General features: G+C 37.5%; 1 protein-coding gene across 3 annotated transcripts in view; it reads left to right on the top strand.

Annotated features, from left to right (window-relative positions):
• kiaa2012 (KIAA2012 ortholog) overlaps positions 1–16596 on the top strand; it is a 31089-nt gene extending 14493 nt beyond the window's left edge. The window contains exons 14-30 of one of the 3 annotated variants that reach the window (XM_026218755.1): positions 6515–6594; positions 7143–7235; positions 7331–7522; positions 7699–7782; positions 7877–7969; positions 8104–8193; positions 8368–8460; positions 9296–9388; positions 9479–9545; positions 9721–9928; positions 10772–10958; positions 11037–11163; positions 11749–12191; positions 12638–12843; positions 12938–13110; positions 14317–14536; positions 14840–16596. In XM_026218755.1, the coding sequence (XP_026074540.1) occupies positions 6515–6594; positions 7143–7235; positions 7331–7522; positions 7699–7782; positions 7877–7969; positions 8104–8193; positions 8368–8460; positions 9296–9388; positions 9479–9545; positions 9721–9928; positions 10772–10958; positions 11037–11163; positions 11749–12191; positions 12638–12843; positions 12938–13110; positions 14317–14536; positions 14840–15017 (2627 nt within the window). In that variant the 3' untranslated portion in view covers positions 15018–16596. Of the gene's footprint in view, positions 1–6514; positions 6595–7142; positions 7236–7330; positions 7523–7698; positions 7783–7876; positions 7970–8103; positions 8194–8367; positions 8461–9295; positions 9389–9478; positions 9546–9720; positions 9929–10771; positions 11164–11748; positions 12192–12637; positions 12844–12937; positions 13111–14316; positions 14537–14839 lie in introns of all 3 variants that reach the window. The other 2 variants (XM_026218754.1, XM_026218753.1) reach the window with 2 other exon arrangements.
• Positions 16597–16878: the final 282 nt, after the last annotated feature.

The raw sequence follows: 16878 nt of genomic DNA, 5'->3' as shown, positions 1-16878 counted from the left end.
TATAATATAATATAATATAATATAATATAATATAATATATAAACATACTCTTGCTTAGAAGAGTAACCGAATAGCAGAATTTTACAATTAATGAGTTTCCATCTCATAGGCTGAATGTCTGATGGAGATGTTGCAGTTTTCATATGGGTTCCTTTAAGAACCTTTCATTAAATTAGCATTTTTACATAACCAACGTTTTTTTTAGAAATTCATCCCATCCTCAAACTCATCTCATATGTGCTCGAACGAGTAAAATACAAGAAAAAATAGTAAAGTACAATGGAACACAAGCATGCATATAAAGCATACGGTTTCCCCTCCCTCCCGCTCTCATGCTGGCTGCTCTACATCTGTTAGTGGTTTGCAGCAGTGAGGTATCCCGGACAGAGAAACTCGATCCCCCCGCAACCCCCCCAGGCTAATCCAGGCCCAGGAGTCTGTGTGACTGACAGATGCTGTGTTTTCTCAAGCCGACCTCTGGAGCTGCTCTGTTTCCTTTATCCTGTCACTGGTCAGAAACTCAACCCCCACTGACCCACCTTAACCCACCGAACCCCCTCCTCCATCTCCATTAGCTCGCCATGCAAGCGCTCTCTTCATTCGCCCCTTTCCTGCTTTCCAGGCCCCTTCAGAAACAGACACTTTCAAAGTAAAGACTCTTTGAGCAAATGGCTATCATCTCAGAGGCTACATCCCAGTACCATGATATATATCAAAGTACCACAGCATAACCATCTGATGCTATCATTGTACTATGATACCATTAGAGTAGTATTTTGTTGTTTATATTTACAACACATTCTAGTAAATCCCCTAGTGATTTATTTGAGTTAAAGCTAAGTTTTAGAAACCAAACAGCTAGATCTGTGTTGCAGCGGTCATTTAACCATTAACAGATGTTTGTGCTGCAGTAGCTTTATGTTAACCTAAAACTAAATGCCAATATGTGTGTCCTTGGGCTTATTCTGGGATGTTTTATGCTTGTCTGTCTGTACACTGACAAAGTGCTAACAAGTTGGTTGCTGAAAATAGCGAGTAGTGTTCAGAGGTGCCACATTGCATTCTGGGGTGTCTGGAATGCTTTAGACGGGTGGCGTTCATTACAGATAGACCCACCGCCAGCTGAAGAGAAGGAATTAAAGCAGTGGAAACAGGAAGTGGGGATATTTACCCTTCTCTGTGAAGCTAAAAAGATTTATTTTTGAAATTTATTATTTTTAATTGAGGTTGATATCAAAGCAAAACTATTCTGTTCCTACAATAATATAATAACAGATAAAAAATACAGTTTATATGTCCTATACGTTAAATGTACTATATATATATCACTGCCCTCACTGGACATTCAATTTGCATGATTTTTAAAACATTTAAAACTCACTGGCATGACAATATGTACTTGCATATATATATAAATGAGCAATGTAATGAACCAAACAATTATTTTAACTCTAAACTCCATTAATATACATATTTTCATTAAATATGCCACTCTCTTTAGAGTTTAGGTTTTAAATTACTCCTACTCCAACTTAATTAATAAAGCACATACAGTAGGGAAAATATTTATTTGATCCCCTTCTTTGCCCGCTTACAAAGAAATGAAGGGTCTGTAATTTTTATGATAGGTTTATTTTAACAGATGGAGTCAGAATACCAACCAAAAAAATCCAGAAAAAAAATACATTATATAATATTTAATTAAAACAATTAGAAATTGATTTGCATTTTGGTGAGTAAAATAAGTGATACCCAAGCAAAACATGACTTAGTACTTGGTGCAGAAACTCTTGTTGGCAAGCACAGAGGTAAGACATTTTAGTGGGCAAACTTGCAAAATCAGCAGGGGATCAAATAAATATTTTCCCCACTGTAATAAAACAACAAAGTTAACCACAGTGGGGTACAATGAAATCAATTAATACCCATGCAAAAACATCAATACAAACTAACCCAGACGGGTAACTACAACTGCAATCATCCCTGATCAAAAGCTACCGCAAAAGTGCGGTCACCTCTGGACTTTAATTTTGATCAAGGAACACATTGGAGATGATGTGCATTAGATCATAATGATCTCTTTGACTCAAGAACATGAATAAGATAAGCAATGTATGGAGGGACTGTAGCACGTAAGGATTTAAAAACAGAATAAACTGATTAAGATTTAAGTACAATAATCTAATTGAAAAAAAAAAAATCTTCTCCAAGTTTATATGCACTAAGAAAGGCTTTATCTTAGCAATCATTCTGAATTTATTAAAAAATAGCAACAATTTCATAATTCGAACGATTTTTACCAATTTCACTTATTTGAATGCTCAATTTTAAAACAGTTACAGATCACAACCAGATTCTTTACTTGATGTTTCCTAAAAGGACTCAATGTAACCAGGTTTAATCCAGCCATAACACTTATTTCAGAGGGACCAATTATAATCACCTTGGTTTTCGATTCATTAAATTTCAAAAGGTTTGCAGTCATCCATGACTTCACCTCATCTACACAGGCCAACAAACGCCCCAATGTACTGGAAAAGTTTGGGTTCAAATACAAATACAATTGAGTGCCATCGGCATAAGAATGAAACTACATAACATATTTATCCAAAATCAATGGTAGCATATGAAGAGAAAAGAAAAAGGGTGCTAAGATCTAACCTTGTGGGATACCACATTTTATGGGTGCCGAGGGCGATACATACTCTCCCATAAGGACCAAAAAACTCCTATTTTGGAAGTATGACTTTATCCATCTTAGGCCAGATCCACAAATACCCGCAGATGTTTCAAGATGTTATATGAGAATATGATGGTCAACCGTGTCAAACGTTGCTCTCAGATCCAGGAGTAGAAGTACAGTAAAATTACCATTGTCGGTCGCAAGAAAAATATCATTAAAACCTCTCAGTAAGGCTGAATCTGTACTTTGATGTTTTTTAAAAACCCGACTGAAACACTTCACTGAGGTTAAATGAGAATGCTCTTCTTCATAATTTTAACCAAGAATGGAAGTTTCTAAAATTAGCTAACACACTCTTATCCAAGTTTGATTTCTTCATAAGGGTTGAACCAATATAGAAATAATATGCAGATCAGATTTGAGCAAAACAGATGTAGTTATTTTAGAGTGAAAATGGGGTGGGGGTGCAAATATGCGCACTCTTCCACTGCCCAAGATCTTTTGAGCCAAGTAATGAGATACATCAACAGTGAAGAGGTGTGGCTAACATTTAGTTATAATAGTGAAGTAAATAACAAGATGAGATGTTTTATATTATATTTTACATATGAAATAAAAGCACACATCCAGTTAAAAACAGTCTAGTGACCTACATTCCGTTTGCATCGCCTGTTTAGACAGAAGTTCAGCTGGGGCTCTGAAAGAAACAGAGAAAGAAGTGAGACAGAGAAAAAAGACAGAAGGAGAAAGCAAGCAGAAGAGCAGTCCTGTTGCTTTTCGGCAGGATTTGTGACATGCAGGATGAATAATTGCAGTGGATGTGTGTGTAAGATCAGAGGGCGTGGAAGGTGAGTGGGGTGTGAAGAGACAGAGCAGAGGTCTCACTCACAGCAAGAATTGGAACAAAATGCAGACCTTCTCTCCTGAGGATGGGGTCACCGCTGCGTTCACACAGCCTTATGTGAGGCTCTTTCCATCCCCCCTCAGTTGCACTCGCTCCCTCTTACTGTCTATCTCCTCTACACACCCGTTTCTTTGCCTCATTGACATCAAAGCAGAGCTGGAACCCTCTGAGGTTCTTCATTTATGAGTCACACTCAGGACCTTCGGGTCAAAAATGACCCAGAGGCCGGGATTCAGGTATACTTTTTTTCAGTAAAATCAATCAAATGTATTTTTGTTCAATAATATTTTTTCTTTCTTTTTTTGTGTTTTGAGAGAATTTTATGATAATAATAATGAATAATGAATTTTTATGCAATAATTATGATCCATTTTTTCCCATTGAATATAATAGAAAATTTATATATGTATGTATTTTTATTTTTATTTTTATTAATGCTGTATTTTATTTTAAAGTACAGCCAAGGCCTATAGAAAACAATTTTTGAAATTAGATTGGTGCCATCTGGTGGACAAATTAAGCATTTTTATCATGCAATAGCACATTTTTACCACTAGAGAGAATGTACAGCTCTCTGTAGAAAGGCTTGTGAATTCTAGTGATTTTTGCACATATTTGCCTATTTATTTCAGGTTGTGGATTTTAATATATAATCACAGATTCTCAAAGACTATTTTTGTCAAGTTTTTTTTTTTTGTTTGTTTGGTTGATTTAAATGGTAATTTCAAGTGCCAGTTTTACTTTATAATACAGTCAAACCTGAACATTGCACTAGAAAGAGAACAAATGGAAAGCATTTTGTTACCCATTGTTTTAATTCTAACTTAATAAAAAAAATTACATTATTTAAATCATAACATATTTTTATTTACCTTTTATTATAAACATTTCCATTAAAATTATTTTTTGCAATTCAATGAACAGTAACTCTTCAAAATTGCCAACAGCAATTATGAACAAAAAACAAAAATAACAGCAAACGTATAATCATTTTCAAACAGTACATGTAAATGGAAAATAGAAAAATAAAAAAAGTGTCACGCTGGGCCTGGGTCGCTCGAATAGGCCTGGAGGTTACTAGGGAAGAATTCCATCCTTTGACCTTACTCTGTTTGTGCGTGTGTGCGTGCGTGCGTGCACACGTGCTTGTGTGTGTGTGTTTGTGTGTGTGTGTTCAAGAGAGAGACATGGTGTGTGACTTTTGCATTTTGGATCCAATGTCTCCCCTTTATTTGATTCATTGATTTTATTTCACATATTCTCACATATCTCTGTTACAGTTTCACCAGTCTCATATTTCCCTATGTGTGTGTGTGTGTGTGTGTGTGAGTGAGTGTGTCTATTTTGCAACCTTGATGGCTTACAGCCTCATGCTTTTATTGCTGTGCACTTTATTTCTTACATTGATGAATAATTTCTTTTATTTCACACATTTCCCAAAATTAGCTTTTGCAATGATACTTTCATTTGTGTGTGTTTTTGTGTGTATAAGTGTGTGTGTGTGTGAATTTTTTTGTCTGTTTTGCACTCTTGATGTTTTAGAGATTCACCCCTTCACTGTTGTATGCTTTTTTTCTGCATCGTGGCTGATTTGTAGATTGTACACACAAAAAAACTCAGTATTTTCATATTTTTGCAAATTTCCTATTCATTTCCTATGTCGGGTCATTTTTGACCCGAAGACCCTGAGTGTGACTATTTTTTTTTCGACCACTTAGACTTTTAAAATCCTGTCCCCAATTTTTTGGGGTGTTCATATACCAAGTACCAAAAAAGTCACCAAGTTTCGGACCATTCCGATGAAGCTACGATTTGTAACATTTTTTAAAAAAAACATTTCGGGTCATAAATGACCGAAGAACCCCAGAGGGTTTTAAAGCAGACAGACTTGCTGAAAAATAAACCATCACTGGCTGGTGCAGGGGTGCAAAACAACTGGCCGCTCTTTGTCCAGACTACAGGCCGGTTGAGCAGGCTGTGATCCAGCGAGAGGCACAAAGAAAAACACTGCAAATCCTACAGCAGCACACTAAACATGCTTGCTCTCTCATGGTGTAATGCAGAAGCCAAGAAATCTGGCATGCAAAAGTGTGTTCGCGAATATCTGTGTCAGTAAAATACATTGTGCAAATGGCAAACTGAGAAACTGGGGTTGCTGTTCTACAACCTAAATCAAACCGCACTGTAACTTCAGAACTATTTTCTCCCACAAAAAGATGGACCAGATTTGACTGAGAAGTTACTAGACACATAAACATACTATTATAAATAAATTTAGTATGGCAAGCTGAACTGCTGTCATGTGCTGCTGAGGTGTTTGTTGACCATGCTTGGGACAGGCCTAAGTTTCTTGTGCCCCCTGGTGGAATGCAGCACTTTTCTATGAGGTTAATTCACCTGATTAGTGGCTATGCAAACAAACTAAACTTCCACCTTAAGGCAGTCCAGTGTGTGCCACAATGAAGTGTTAATTACCAGTGGGATATTTACCAGCCGTGACTTTGTAAATTGTGTCAAAATAAAGATTTTTGCCAGAAGCCAATTGGTACTGATCATAATAAGCTGACTGGGAATGTTGATGGTACAATTCAGTTAGTCATCTTGATTTAGCAGTCTTTTTTGTGACCAAACCAACACAACACAAAATACAGATAAAAAGGTCAGTTTAACACCTAATGTGCACTGTTTACTCATTATTTTGTTGCACTAGTACTAAAATATGTATGTAGTGTCTCTGTCAATAAGTCAAATTATCCATGTAATATTGAGAAATGTATAACTTCAATTTAAAATGAACTACCTTATATTTTAAATATATTTTGAATTTTCAGCTGCCATTAATCCAGTTTTTCTCTAAACATTTAAACAGTAGGGTATATTTGAATGCATTCATTAACTCCTTTATTCGTCATGCACAAACATGTTAGGTCTGTTTGCAGAAGAAGACACCACAAGTAATACTGAAGAAACTACTTCAAACACAGAACGGCTTGACTCTAGTCATGAGGTATGACCACAACCTTTCCATCCACTTGAGTGTAAGAGACACTTTTATAATCTAGCATGCAATACTTCACAGTGAGAGAGAAGGAATTAACTATGAACTTAAGTTCAGTGCACCCACCTCAACATGTCAAGGTCAGATAAAATCCCTTTTAATCAAAGCCAGTTCTGTTCCCAAATTAATGATATTTCTATTATGCAGACAAAGCCAGCATGACTGAAGTTAATATACTTTTATGTGTGGAGCACAGAATTTGTTGATCAGTAGTTGTTTTTAATCAAGCAACATTTTAGGTGCAATCTGTTGTTACATTAATTTTATCTTCAAGGACACCGCTAAGTGCTTTTTTGGCACCAGAGACGTTTTCCATCCCTGTGATCCTTGACATTGTGCAGAGCACTGGCAAAAACACAAGAACTTTGCACCGTAAACATTTTGTTTAGGGTTTTGATCCTAACTTCAGCTTCTTTTGCCAGAAAGCATTAATGATCAATGAGCTTGAATTCTACAGGGTAATTGGTTTTGTGAAAATCACTAAATATTTTCTGTAGAAGTTTAAGGTCAATAAAACTGCAGAGAAAATGAACGCCAAGAAGAGGCAGCATCCATTAGGTTCCCACAATAAAACAGTTCGGAAGAGGCAGGTGAGCTTTCTGAACTTGATAACATCAGATTGAGGATGACCTCTGGGAAATTTCAAGATACATTTCTGTGTAAAATCATATGCTGCTTTCGGTAGGTGTTTAAGATCAGCTCTCATGAAGAAACTAATGCAGAGGAGGAGGAGGAACAGTTGGAGGATGAGGAAGAGGAGGAGGAAGAGGAAGAAGATGAGGAAGAGGAAGAGCAGGAGGAGGTGGATGAGGAAGAGGAGGATGAGGACGAGAACGAAGAAAATGGCTCTGACAATAAACCTGTTAATAAAGCACGGGTGAGTTTAATTTAACATCATGATGTCTTTCCAAAACTGTACGACTTTCTCTCTTTTAAAATTTCCTTTGCGTTACACATTCCACTACAGTAAGTTCAGTGTCCGGAACCAACAAATCACGGCAATAACAAACACAGGATCTATCTTTCTATCATATTTGTGAATCTTTTCTGTAGGTGTTTAGGGTGAAAGCTCATGCACATCAGAACAATGCAGAGGACGATTTCAGCTCTGACTGTCAGAGAATACAGAAAGAAAGAGTGAGTCCTCATTTACCATAATATTATGAGATTTGTTATTACAAAGTAACAGTTCACGGATACTGATTTTGAGGAGAGACACTGTTTTTTGCAGGTGATTAAGCTCAGATTACATGCAGAGCAGACTAAAGCCAAGAGGAAGAAAATTCATTTAGGTGCTGACAATCAAATAATCCAGGATGAACAGGTGAGTCCTCCTCTTTTACATGTATTACACTATTATAAGATTGGTGACCTTCAACCGCTGCAACAAAGAGGTCTTAATAATCTCTGAGACTTAAAAAAATCTTCAGGACACATATCAGTTGCTGTTTTCTGTAGGTTTTTAAGGTCAGATCTCGTGCAAAGCAGACTAATGCCAAGAAGGATGATTGTTTAGGCGCTGACAGTGAAATCATCCAGGAGGAAAAGGTGAGTCTTCCTCTCTTAACTGTTTGCAGCTTAGTACACTATTATTAGATCAGTCACCTTCAACCTCTGCAGCCAGAAAGTCTCAATCTGTGAAACCCTAACCATGTTCAGACCAGCTGACCTAAGAGCTACAGATTAAGGGGGAAATCACAATGAAGATGCTGTTTTGTCTAGGTGTTTAAGGTCAGATCGCGTGCAAAGCAGACTAATGCCAAGAGGAAGGATGACTGCTTGGGTGCTGACAGTGAAATAATACATGAGACACAGGTGAATTCTCCTCTTTTACACTGTGTAGCACACTATTCTAAAACTGATTATCTTCACAAAGAAGCCTAATAACCATCTTGCAACCATGCAACACTGGAAAGAAGTCTCTTGTGTTCAGCATAACTGCATTTGTTAGAATTCAGTAATTCAATTTTAAATAACTGTTTCCTATTTTGATGTGTTTTAAAATGTGTTACATGGTCCATCAGAAATCGACGGAGCCCCGCACATGACATGCAGGAAAAAATAGTAGGTTAAATCATGCACACGATTTACTAATTCATTCCCTCAATGTACTAGTACTAAAACGTGCACACGATTACTATTTCGTTCCCTTGATTTACTATTTCATTCACTCGATTTATAAATTGTGTGCATGATTTACTAATTCATTCCTTTGATTTGTTAAAACGTGCACACGATTGAGCAAATCGAGGGAATGCAATAGTAATCGTGTGCACGTTTTAGTACATTGAGGGAATTAATTAGTAAATAGTGCGCACAATTTATAAATTTTTTCATGCATGTCATGTGCGGGGCTCCGTAGAAATCATAATGTGGTGCTTAAGAATTTTTTTTTTTTACTATTGTCAATGTCGAAAACAGTTGTGCTGCATAATATTTCTGTGGAAACTGTGATACATTTTTTACAGGATTCTTTGATGAACAGCATTTATATAAAATAGAAATCTTTTATAACAGAAATGTTTTTACCGTCACTTTTGACTAAGGTGTACTTGTGGAATAAAAGTATAATTTTATTTTCCTTTAGAATACTTACTAACCTCAAACCTTTGAACAGTAGTATGTGAATGATTCATGTTTTTATCTGTAGACATTTAAGGAGAGATCCCATGCAAAGCGGACTAAAGCCAAGAGGAAGGAGGATTGCTTCGGCTCTGACAGTGAAATAATTCAGGATGAACAGGTATTTCCTTCACTGGTATAACATGTAGCATACCATTATGAGTTATCCATTACCGCCCGCCTGGCTTAATCTGAGTCTTATCCCGTCAAGATCTATTTACCTGAGGAGAGATTAGAGGAAATGAGCAGCTCCACGACTCCCCAGCTCAACAAAACCGGTAACCTGAGTTACAGCTCTGCACAGCAACATAAAGAGTCATGCTGATATCTGATCTGATATCTACGCTCTGCCCTACATATTCCCATTTAAGTTGAAGAAGATTTTGAATCTCTTTGCTCCAAAACCCTTGAAAGTTTTACCTAAACTATAAATAATTGTGATTCTGCCCACAGGGGAGGAGGCCACTAAAAGAAACCGTAAAGTAAAGGCGACAACTTTACAGCCGGAAACAAAGGTGACACGGGGGTCAAGGAGGTCCAAAGGTGTTGCGCCTGCTATCAGCCCTAAATCAACACATCTCTCTCCCAGAGCACATTCACCGGACTCTTTGTCTCCTGAAGGACAGGCAGAAATCCCGACAGGATTACCAACGGAGGCAGAGTGAGTCTCAGTCACATGTAATATTGTGCTCTTGTTTTTGTGTTTATAAAATCTGTCCTGATGCGCAGGACTGGTAAGTATTGTATGTTTGATTTCGAAAGGCCAAATGACAATACATTCCCTGAATTTTCCCAGCGTGCACATATAACCCCTCTATCCAAATAAATGATGCATAAGGGATTGCATTATTTGGAAAAAGTTGATACTATTGTGCAAAATTGTGGCGCGGTCAGAGAGAAACGGTAACAAAAAACTGCTTTAGTTAACTAGCAGTTATAGTTTATAATTATATTTTATCAGAGAGAGGGATAGAGGGTTTTTAATAATAAATATGACCCAGTGCTCTTTGTAATTTCTGGCCAGTAAATCCCCTGACGTCCTTTTAATTTCCCCAAACTCCTCCCTCTCAATTCTGGCCACTTCATCAGTTCTTACCTCTCCAGTCATCAGCCTGCTTGCGTTCCCGTTGTGTTTTGGTGTAAACAAAGCAGGTTGCGACTTCAGGCCAGAGGTCAGACAGAGGTCAAACAGCCTGGCTCCAAGGTTTTTGGGACTCAATAATATCCTGTCTAATAACTGTTTGCATTCCTCTCTCATCACTCCATCTGTCCCAATCTCCGGCACACTTTGATTGTAGCTCAGATTTCAGCCTGAACGCTTCTCAGGTCTTGTGAGGGGTGAGAAAGCCGAGTGGAGATTAGGTTATCGCTTCACATCTGAGCTCATATCAGTAAATCGCTCTCACTCCGTCTGGGCTGTATCTTTAACTTCTGAACCTCCGTCAGTCTCCTCCAAATGATTCCCATTAACATTTATGATATCCATTGTTGTTCATTTTGACAGAAAAGGTCATTCTGAAAACACAGTTGGAAGAGAATATGCAGAACATATGCTGGTGGAGGAAGTGAAGAAAAATAAAAAGTCTAATAAGCACACAGGCAAATCAAAAGGGAAGAGTGTTCAAATTCATGAAGACATTGAGACCCGGAATACCAGTGTTCCTGATGATCCCACTCCTACTTCAAAGAAAGTGGGTTACATACTAGTCCACATGCTCATATTGATTTTATATGCCTTATATTTGTTACAATATTCTCTCAATCTGCAGAAGAAAAAGAAAACAGGAAGAGAGAAAAAAGAAGAGACTAAAGAAGAAAAGGAAGAGCCTACAAAAAAAGCCCAGAATTTGACAGTTAAAGTTAAAAAGAAAAAGGGTCAACCAGCATTTGTTGTAGGTGAGTTTATGTTCAGATAAGCTAGTGAGCTTTCTCCATCAAAATCATAAATATAATTCATATCACAAATCATTCATATGCAACACTTAAAAGTGTTAAGACAATTGTTTAAAATTGTTTTAAACAGGTCTCTTTTTTTTACTGCTCAAAAGTTTTAGTTTTTTTTTTAAAGAATTTAACACTTTTATTCAGCATATATAATTTTTATTTTTGAGCAGCAAATCAGCATATTAGAATGATGGTATCATATGACACTGAAGACTGGAGTAATGATGTTGAAAATACAGCTTTGATCACAGGAATAAATAACATTTAAAAATATATTCAAATAGAAAACAGTTCATTTTTAACATAATAATATTTCACAGTTCACTGTGTGTTTAATGTATTAATGATCAAATAAATGCCGCCTTTGTGAGAAAAATCGTAACAACCCCATATTTTTAAAAAGTAGTATTTATATTTCTGAAATAGAGTATTGCACTGCACTTTAAAAGAGAGCTGCCTAAAAAAAAAACAGATTATTATTATTTTTTAAACAGAAAATACAATTTAAAAAATCCCATTTTAATGCCTCTGCTTTAGGAAAACCTCGGCCACAGGATGTTGAACGGATGGCATATCCAGTGGATGAGCCTGAGAGACTGATGACCCACGAGAGAGAGGTGACGACTCACGACTCAGAGGACGAACTAGAAAACACTGAGAACACTCCAGAACACACCTACACTGACTCTGAAGATGACAGGGACGCTGATACAGACCCAGAGAGTACAGACACACATGAAGCACACCAAGTCTCTCCCGGATCAGTTTACAGCACTCACAGATCCCAGCACTCACTCATTACAGCTCGTTCAGATGCCAGCATTCACAGACTCTCACAGAGCTCCGTCAGAACCCCCTCAATGGGCATGGCGTCCCACTGCGGCCCGTGCAGCCCAGCACCCCTGTCTCTCATCTGCCTGCCTCCTCAGTCAGCAACACCTCCTGCCTCAGACCCTACTGGATCTGAGCCAGGCAATCATGTGAGTATTTCTATTTAACAGCCAGCCTATAGTTTCCCATTGGGATTTAAATAACACAAAAAAAGGCTTTAAGAATTATGAACTTTAAACCAAACCAGCCAGACATGAGCCGAATCACAACATTACAATAATCTGAAAATCAGACAAAAAGACAACACAAAACAAGACTTTCTGTGTACTTTCCGGTTTGATTTAATATGTTGATAACATATATACTGTATAAAGAATCTATTTTAAGTTTACAGTAAAATATACATATCTTTAGAAATATTAAAGCAGTTCTAGGATGAAGGATGACTGACGGACCAAGTCATGTCACGCGGTTTATTTGAGTATCAAAAATCTTGTGCGTGTGTGCTTAAGTAATGATAAAGACCGCTAAAACAAGCACCTGTCATGTAACTGTCATATTCATAACCATACTGTACATGTTAAACTGATTTGAGGTTAAAAGCAACGAGGTTCCACCTAACCAAACCGACAAAAAAGCTGCAGCATTGGCTGAAAAGGCAGAGCGCCGTCGTCTGGAGGTGGAGAAGAAACGGAAGGAGAGAGAGGAGGAAAAGAAGAGACAGCAAGAAAAGGAGGTGACAGAAGAGAGGATGAGGCTGGAACTGGAAGAAGAACAAAGGAAACGAGCAGAGGAAGCGAGGTACAACATGTCACTGCTTTTTGGAAACAATAACGAAATACAATATCCCGCAGATATTGGCAAAAAAAAAAAACTATCACTGTCACATTTGCAGGTTACAGAAGATCAGAGAAGAAGATGAGAGACAAAGAAGACAGGAGGAAGAGATGGAGAGACAGAGGAGAGAGCGGGCAGAGAAGGACAGAGAAAGAAGACAACAGGAGGAGAAGAGGAGGCTGCTGGAACGGCTCCAGAGAGAAAGACAGGAAGAGGAGAAACGGCAGGCTGGTAAATACCTGTGCAGTCATGGTTTCTGATCGGTCCAGGCCCTTATCCCGAGACAGTCTTGATATCTCTTGGACTGAAGTCTGGCTGTGTATGACTACAATGGAACGCATTACAGGACCTGAATCAAGATTATGACTAACTTCCAAACCAAAGCAAGTTAGACAGCTGCTTTTCAAGGGCTGATTCACACAGAACATGTTTTGTGTTTAAGTAAAAAAAATAATAACAGTAATGTAAAATACACGGGGCACAGGGCAGTGAAAAAAAAGTTTTTAAAGTTTAATTTTTTTAATTTTATTTTGAAAACCATGTCATGTGCAGCATGTTATAAATGATGTGCGATGCATGTTTACATAAAAGAAGATGGAAAAGCAGTGCATTGCAATGCAAAACCCATAAGTGAACAAATATATATATATATATATATATATATATATATATATATATATATATATATATATATTTTTTTTTTTTTTTACTTTGAAAATTACACTTTTTTTAACTTCTTAGAATAATGTGTCAAGGGTTATTTTTTATTCTTTTTATGTATTTATTTATTTTTGCATGCAGAAAATTTGAGCGCAATAGTGTCCGTCTAGAGCATGTTTACATAGAGAACAATGCAAAAACGAACTCTTGTGTGAATGGCCCCACAAGGCTGTATTCTCACCAGCACAGAAACAAATAAGCATGTGATTTGGAACAATCTACAGCTACTCAGTGTTATATAAATAGACAGATTTAAATGATTTAAATTAAGCTGATTTAAATTAAGTTGGATGTTAGCATGTTGCTAAGCTAACAATGCAATTAACCCAAAAATACATAACACAAAATATAATATCAAAATATACCTTACTAATTATAATCCTAATTTATACTCATTTAAATCAATATTTTAAATAACTGAATGATTATTTATCCCATGATTTTATTTTTACTTTATTTTTTATGGTCTTTATGGTCATTTTCACTTGCACATGAAGTCCGTGGAGACCTTATGGAGTCCTACTGGTCATTTTATGATTCAAGAGTGTTTGTGCCCTTGATGCCAAGAGTGCAGACTATTACCCAACAGTCAATGCAGCATTACATCACCGAAGTGCGTGTCTGATGGAGGACCACACAGATTATACATCATACAATATGAAATATTCTACTAACTTTATACATAAGTTTGAAAAGAATGACTGTCCTCGTTTTCAGCTCAGCTGGAACGTCGGCGTTTGGAAGAGGAAGCTCGCAAGGAGGAGGAGCTGAGGAAGCTGTCAGAGATGGAGGAGGCTGAGAGACTGGAGTACCTGCGCAGACAGCAGGAAGAGGAGGAGGAGAGGAGGAAAGCTGCTGAGGAGAGGAGGAGGAGGGAGGAGGAAGCAGCCATGCATGCTGAAGAACAGGCCAGACTGCAGGCTGAACTGTTTGTCAGGTATATCACAGCTGCACGACACATCTCAGCTCAGGTTCAGTCATCAATGTTTCATCAACTTGGGTTCCTACATGTGAAGCTGTAGGTTGGTGTTACTTGCTGTAAGTTACTTGCAGAGGAACATTGTCTTGTGCTTCAGCTCTGCTATTCTGTGCGAATGAATCTGATGATGAATGATAGAAGTATGGAATGATGATTTAGGTTAAAAGTGATTTAGGCTAAGACAAAAACACAGTTTTACCACTGAAAAATAATTGTGCTGGAGCGCTTTTGTGAAGTCTAGTGTTTTTCTCTCAATGACAGGCAGAGGGCAGCACTGGAGCAGCACTTAAAGTTTCAGAGGGGTCTTTTTGTGGAGGCTGAAGGCCTGGAGCAGACACAGGATATATCTCGGCCCTGGATTTTCTCCTATTTCGCCCTGTTGAAGCTGCTGGGCTTGGATGACGCTGCATCTGAGGACACACTCAAAGATGTGCTGTAATTCCTTCATTTGAGTTCATGCAGTAAATTCTCTAACCCAGCGCTTACAGCTAGTATTTTGAGTTATGTGCAATTTTCTCAGTAGGTGGACAATCTGTGTCACATGTGAATCAGCTAAAATGCTGGATCGCTCACATATTCTCAGATGTCTAACTCTGTCATTTCAACATATCAGCACTTTTGAATTCTAGACCTGAAAAAGTAATTCAAAATAATAAAATATTAAAACACCCTGGGCATTTTCGTAAAGAATATATATATTTTTCTACATATGCCAAGCGCTAAAACTCATTCAAATGTTGTTGTGGACAATGAATGAGTGTGAGTCAAATGAGGGTCAAAGAGGTTGAGAAGCACTGGCAAAGAGTGAGCAGCGCCCTCTGCTGTCCACATCAGGACATCTTTAGTCACAAGATGACATATTTCAGGTATATGCTCTTATGATTATTATTATTATTAAAGTTCATTTTAAACTATAATAGAATTCAAGTATATGAACGATCGCAACATGCACAGCATCAGCATCTCTAGGGTTAAAGGACAAGCAGGTACATAGGGCAACCATTCTTTGTAAGTTAATGAAAATAGTGTGGAAAACTTGATACAAAAGTTGCATAATAGCAGAATTCATCTGTGTCATTGTGTAACAGATAATAATATTGTCTGCTGGGTCTTACAGATTTGGAATGACATGAGGGTAAAGAGAGTAAATAATGACAGGATTGTCATTTTTGGGTGAACTAACCCTTTTAACCCATGGGTCAGATTTTTAGTCCCTGTTGGAAGATGCCATCAATTTCTCAATTGAAAAGTAGCTAGTCGATGCCACTGATAGATCAGTGGTCTATGCTGACAAAAAAGACGTATGACAAATGAATATAGTCTGCATGTTTAATATCCTCTAATTGAATGGATTCACACTCTGAAGCTAAAATACACTATGGGATTTTATTGTGAAATCTGTCAATTCCGACTGCCCAAAATATGTCAACAGTATTTTACAGTCCACAATAGCAGGAGTCAAAGTCTCCGTAAGCAGGGTATTAGCATCTGCTTTCCACTGCAAGGAAAAAAAAAGAATAGAAAGAAAAACAGAAAAAAAGGCTTACTACAAAAAAACAGCTGGCATATTTTTGATTATCAGTCATAAATGTATGCCCCTTTCTATAATTGTGAGCTTCATCTTTCAAAATAGATGTATAGACAGTTAATAACGTCCATAGTTTTACCATCAAGCCCAAAAGGGGAATAGAGTGGTGTTAAAGACACAGTGATGAAGGTCGTCTCTCTCTCTCTCTCTCTCACGGTGCGCAAACACGCTTTTAAACAGTAAATAGCAAAAACGTAAACTAATAACAAAACATACTTCCAGTAGCTGATTCAAAAGCGCCAGATTGTTGTATCAAAGTTATAATGACCTCCTCTCCTAGATTCACGAAACGGTCGTCCTTAAAATGCGTTGCTGTTCTGTTGTAAGATACAAACAGCATCTCCCTGACACGGCTGCTTCAACACGAACTGCGTTACTAAAACCACGCCTTCTTTCTTTGTGTGAACATTTGTTTGGTCAGCATTACGCAAATATTTCTACATAGTGATGTAGACATGTGGGGTGTGTTTGAACAAAACATTTTAGAGGGGCGTGGCAGAGTCTTAACTTTGATAAAGAATATCTCTTTGGATTTGAGACTTTACAGATCTTCTTCATGCACCAAGAGCTTGTAACACTTCGAAGAGAAAGGAAAAAATGAAATCGCATCATCTGACCCTTTTAACAATGTTTGTCATTTTAACAGCCTAAAGGATTATGCAAATACTACTTCCTATTCTTGTACATCTGCATTTTCTTCAGCTTTCGAGTT

Source organism: Carassius auratus, chromosome 34, assembly GCF_003368295.1.
Source record: "Carassius auratus strain Wakin chromosome 34, ASM336829v1, whole genome shotgun sequence".
In the NCBI taxonomy this organism is placed as follows: Eukaryota; Metazoa; Chordata; class Actinopteri; order Cypriniformes; family Cyprinidae; genus Carassius; species Carassius auratus.
The sequence above is the reverse complement of the archived record's forward strand: the minus strand, read 5'-3'. Positions and strand labels throughout refer to the sequence as shown.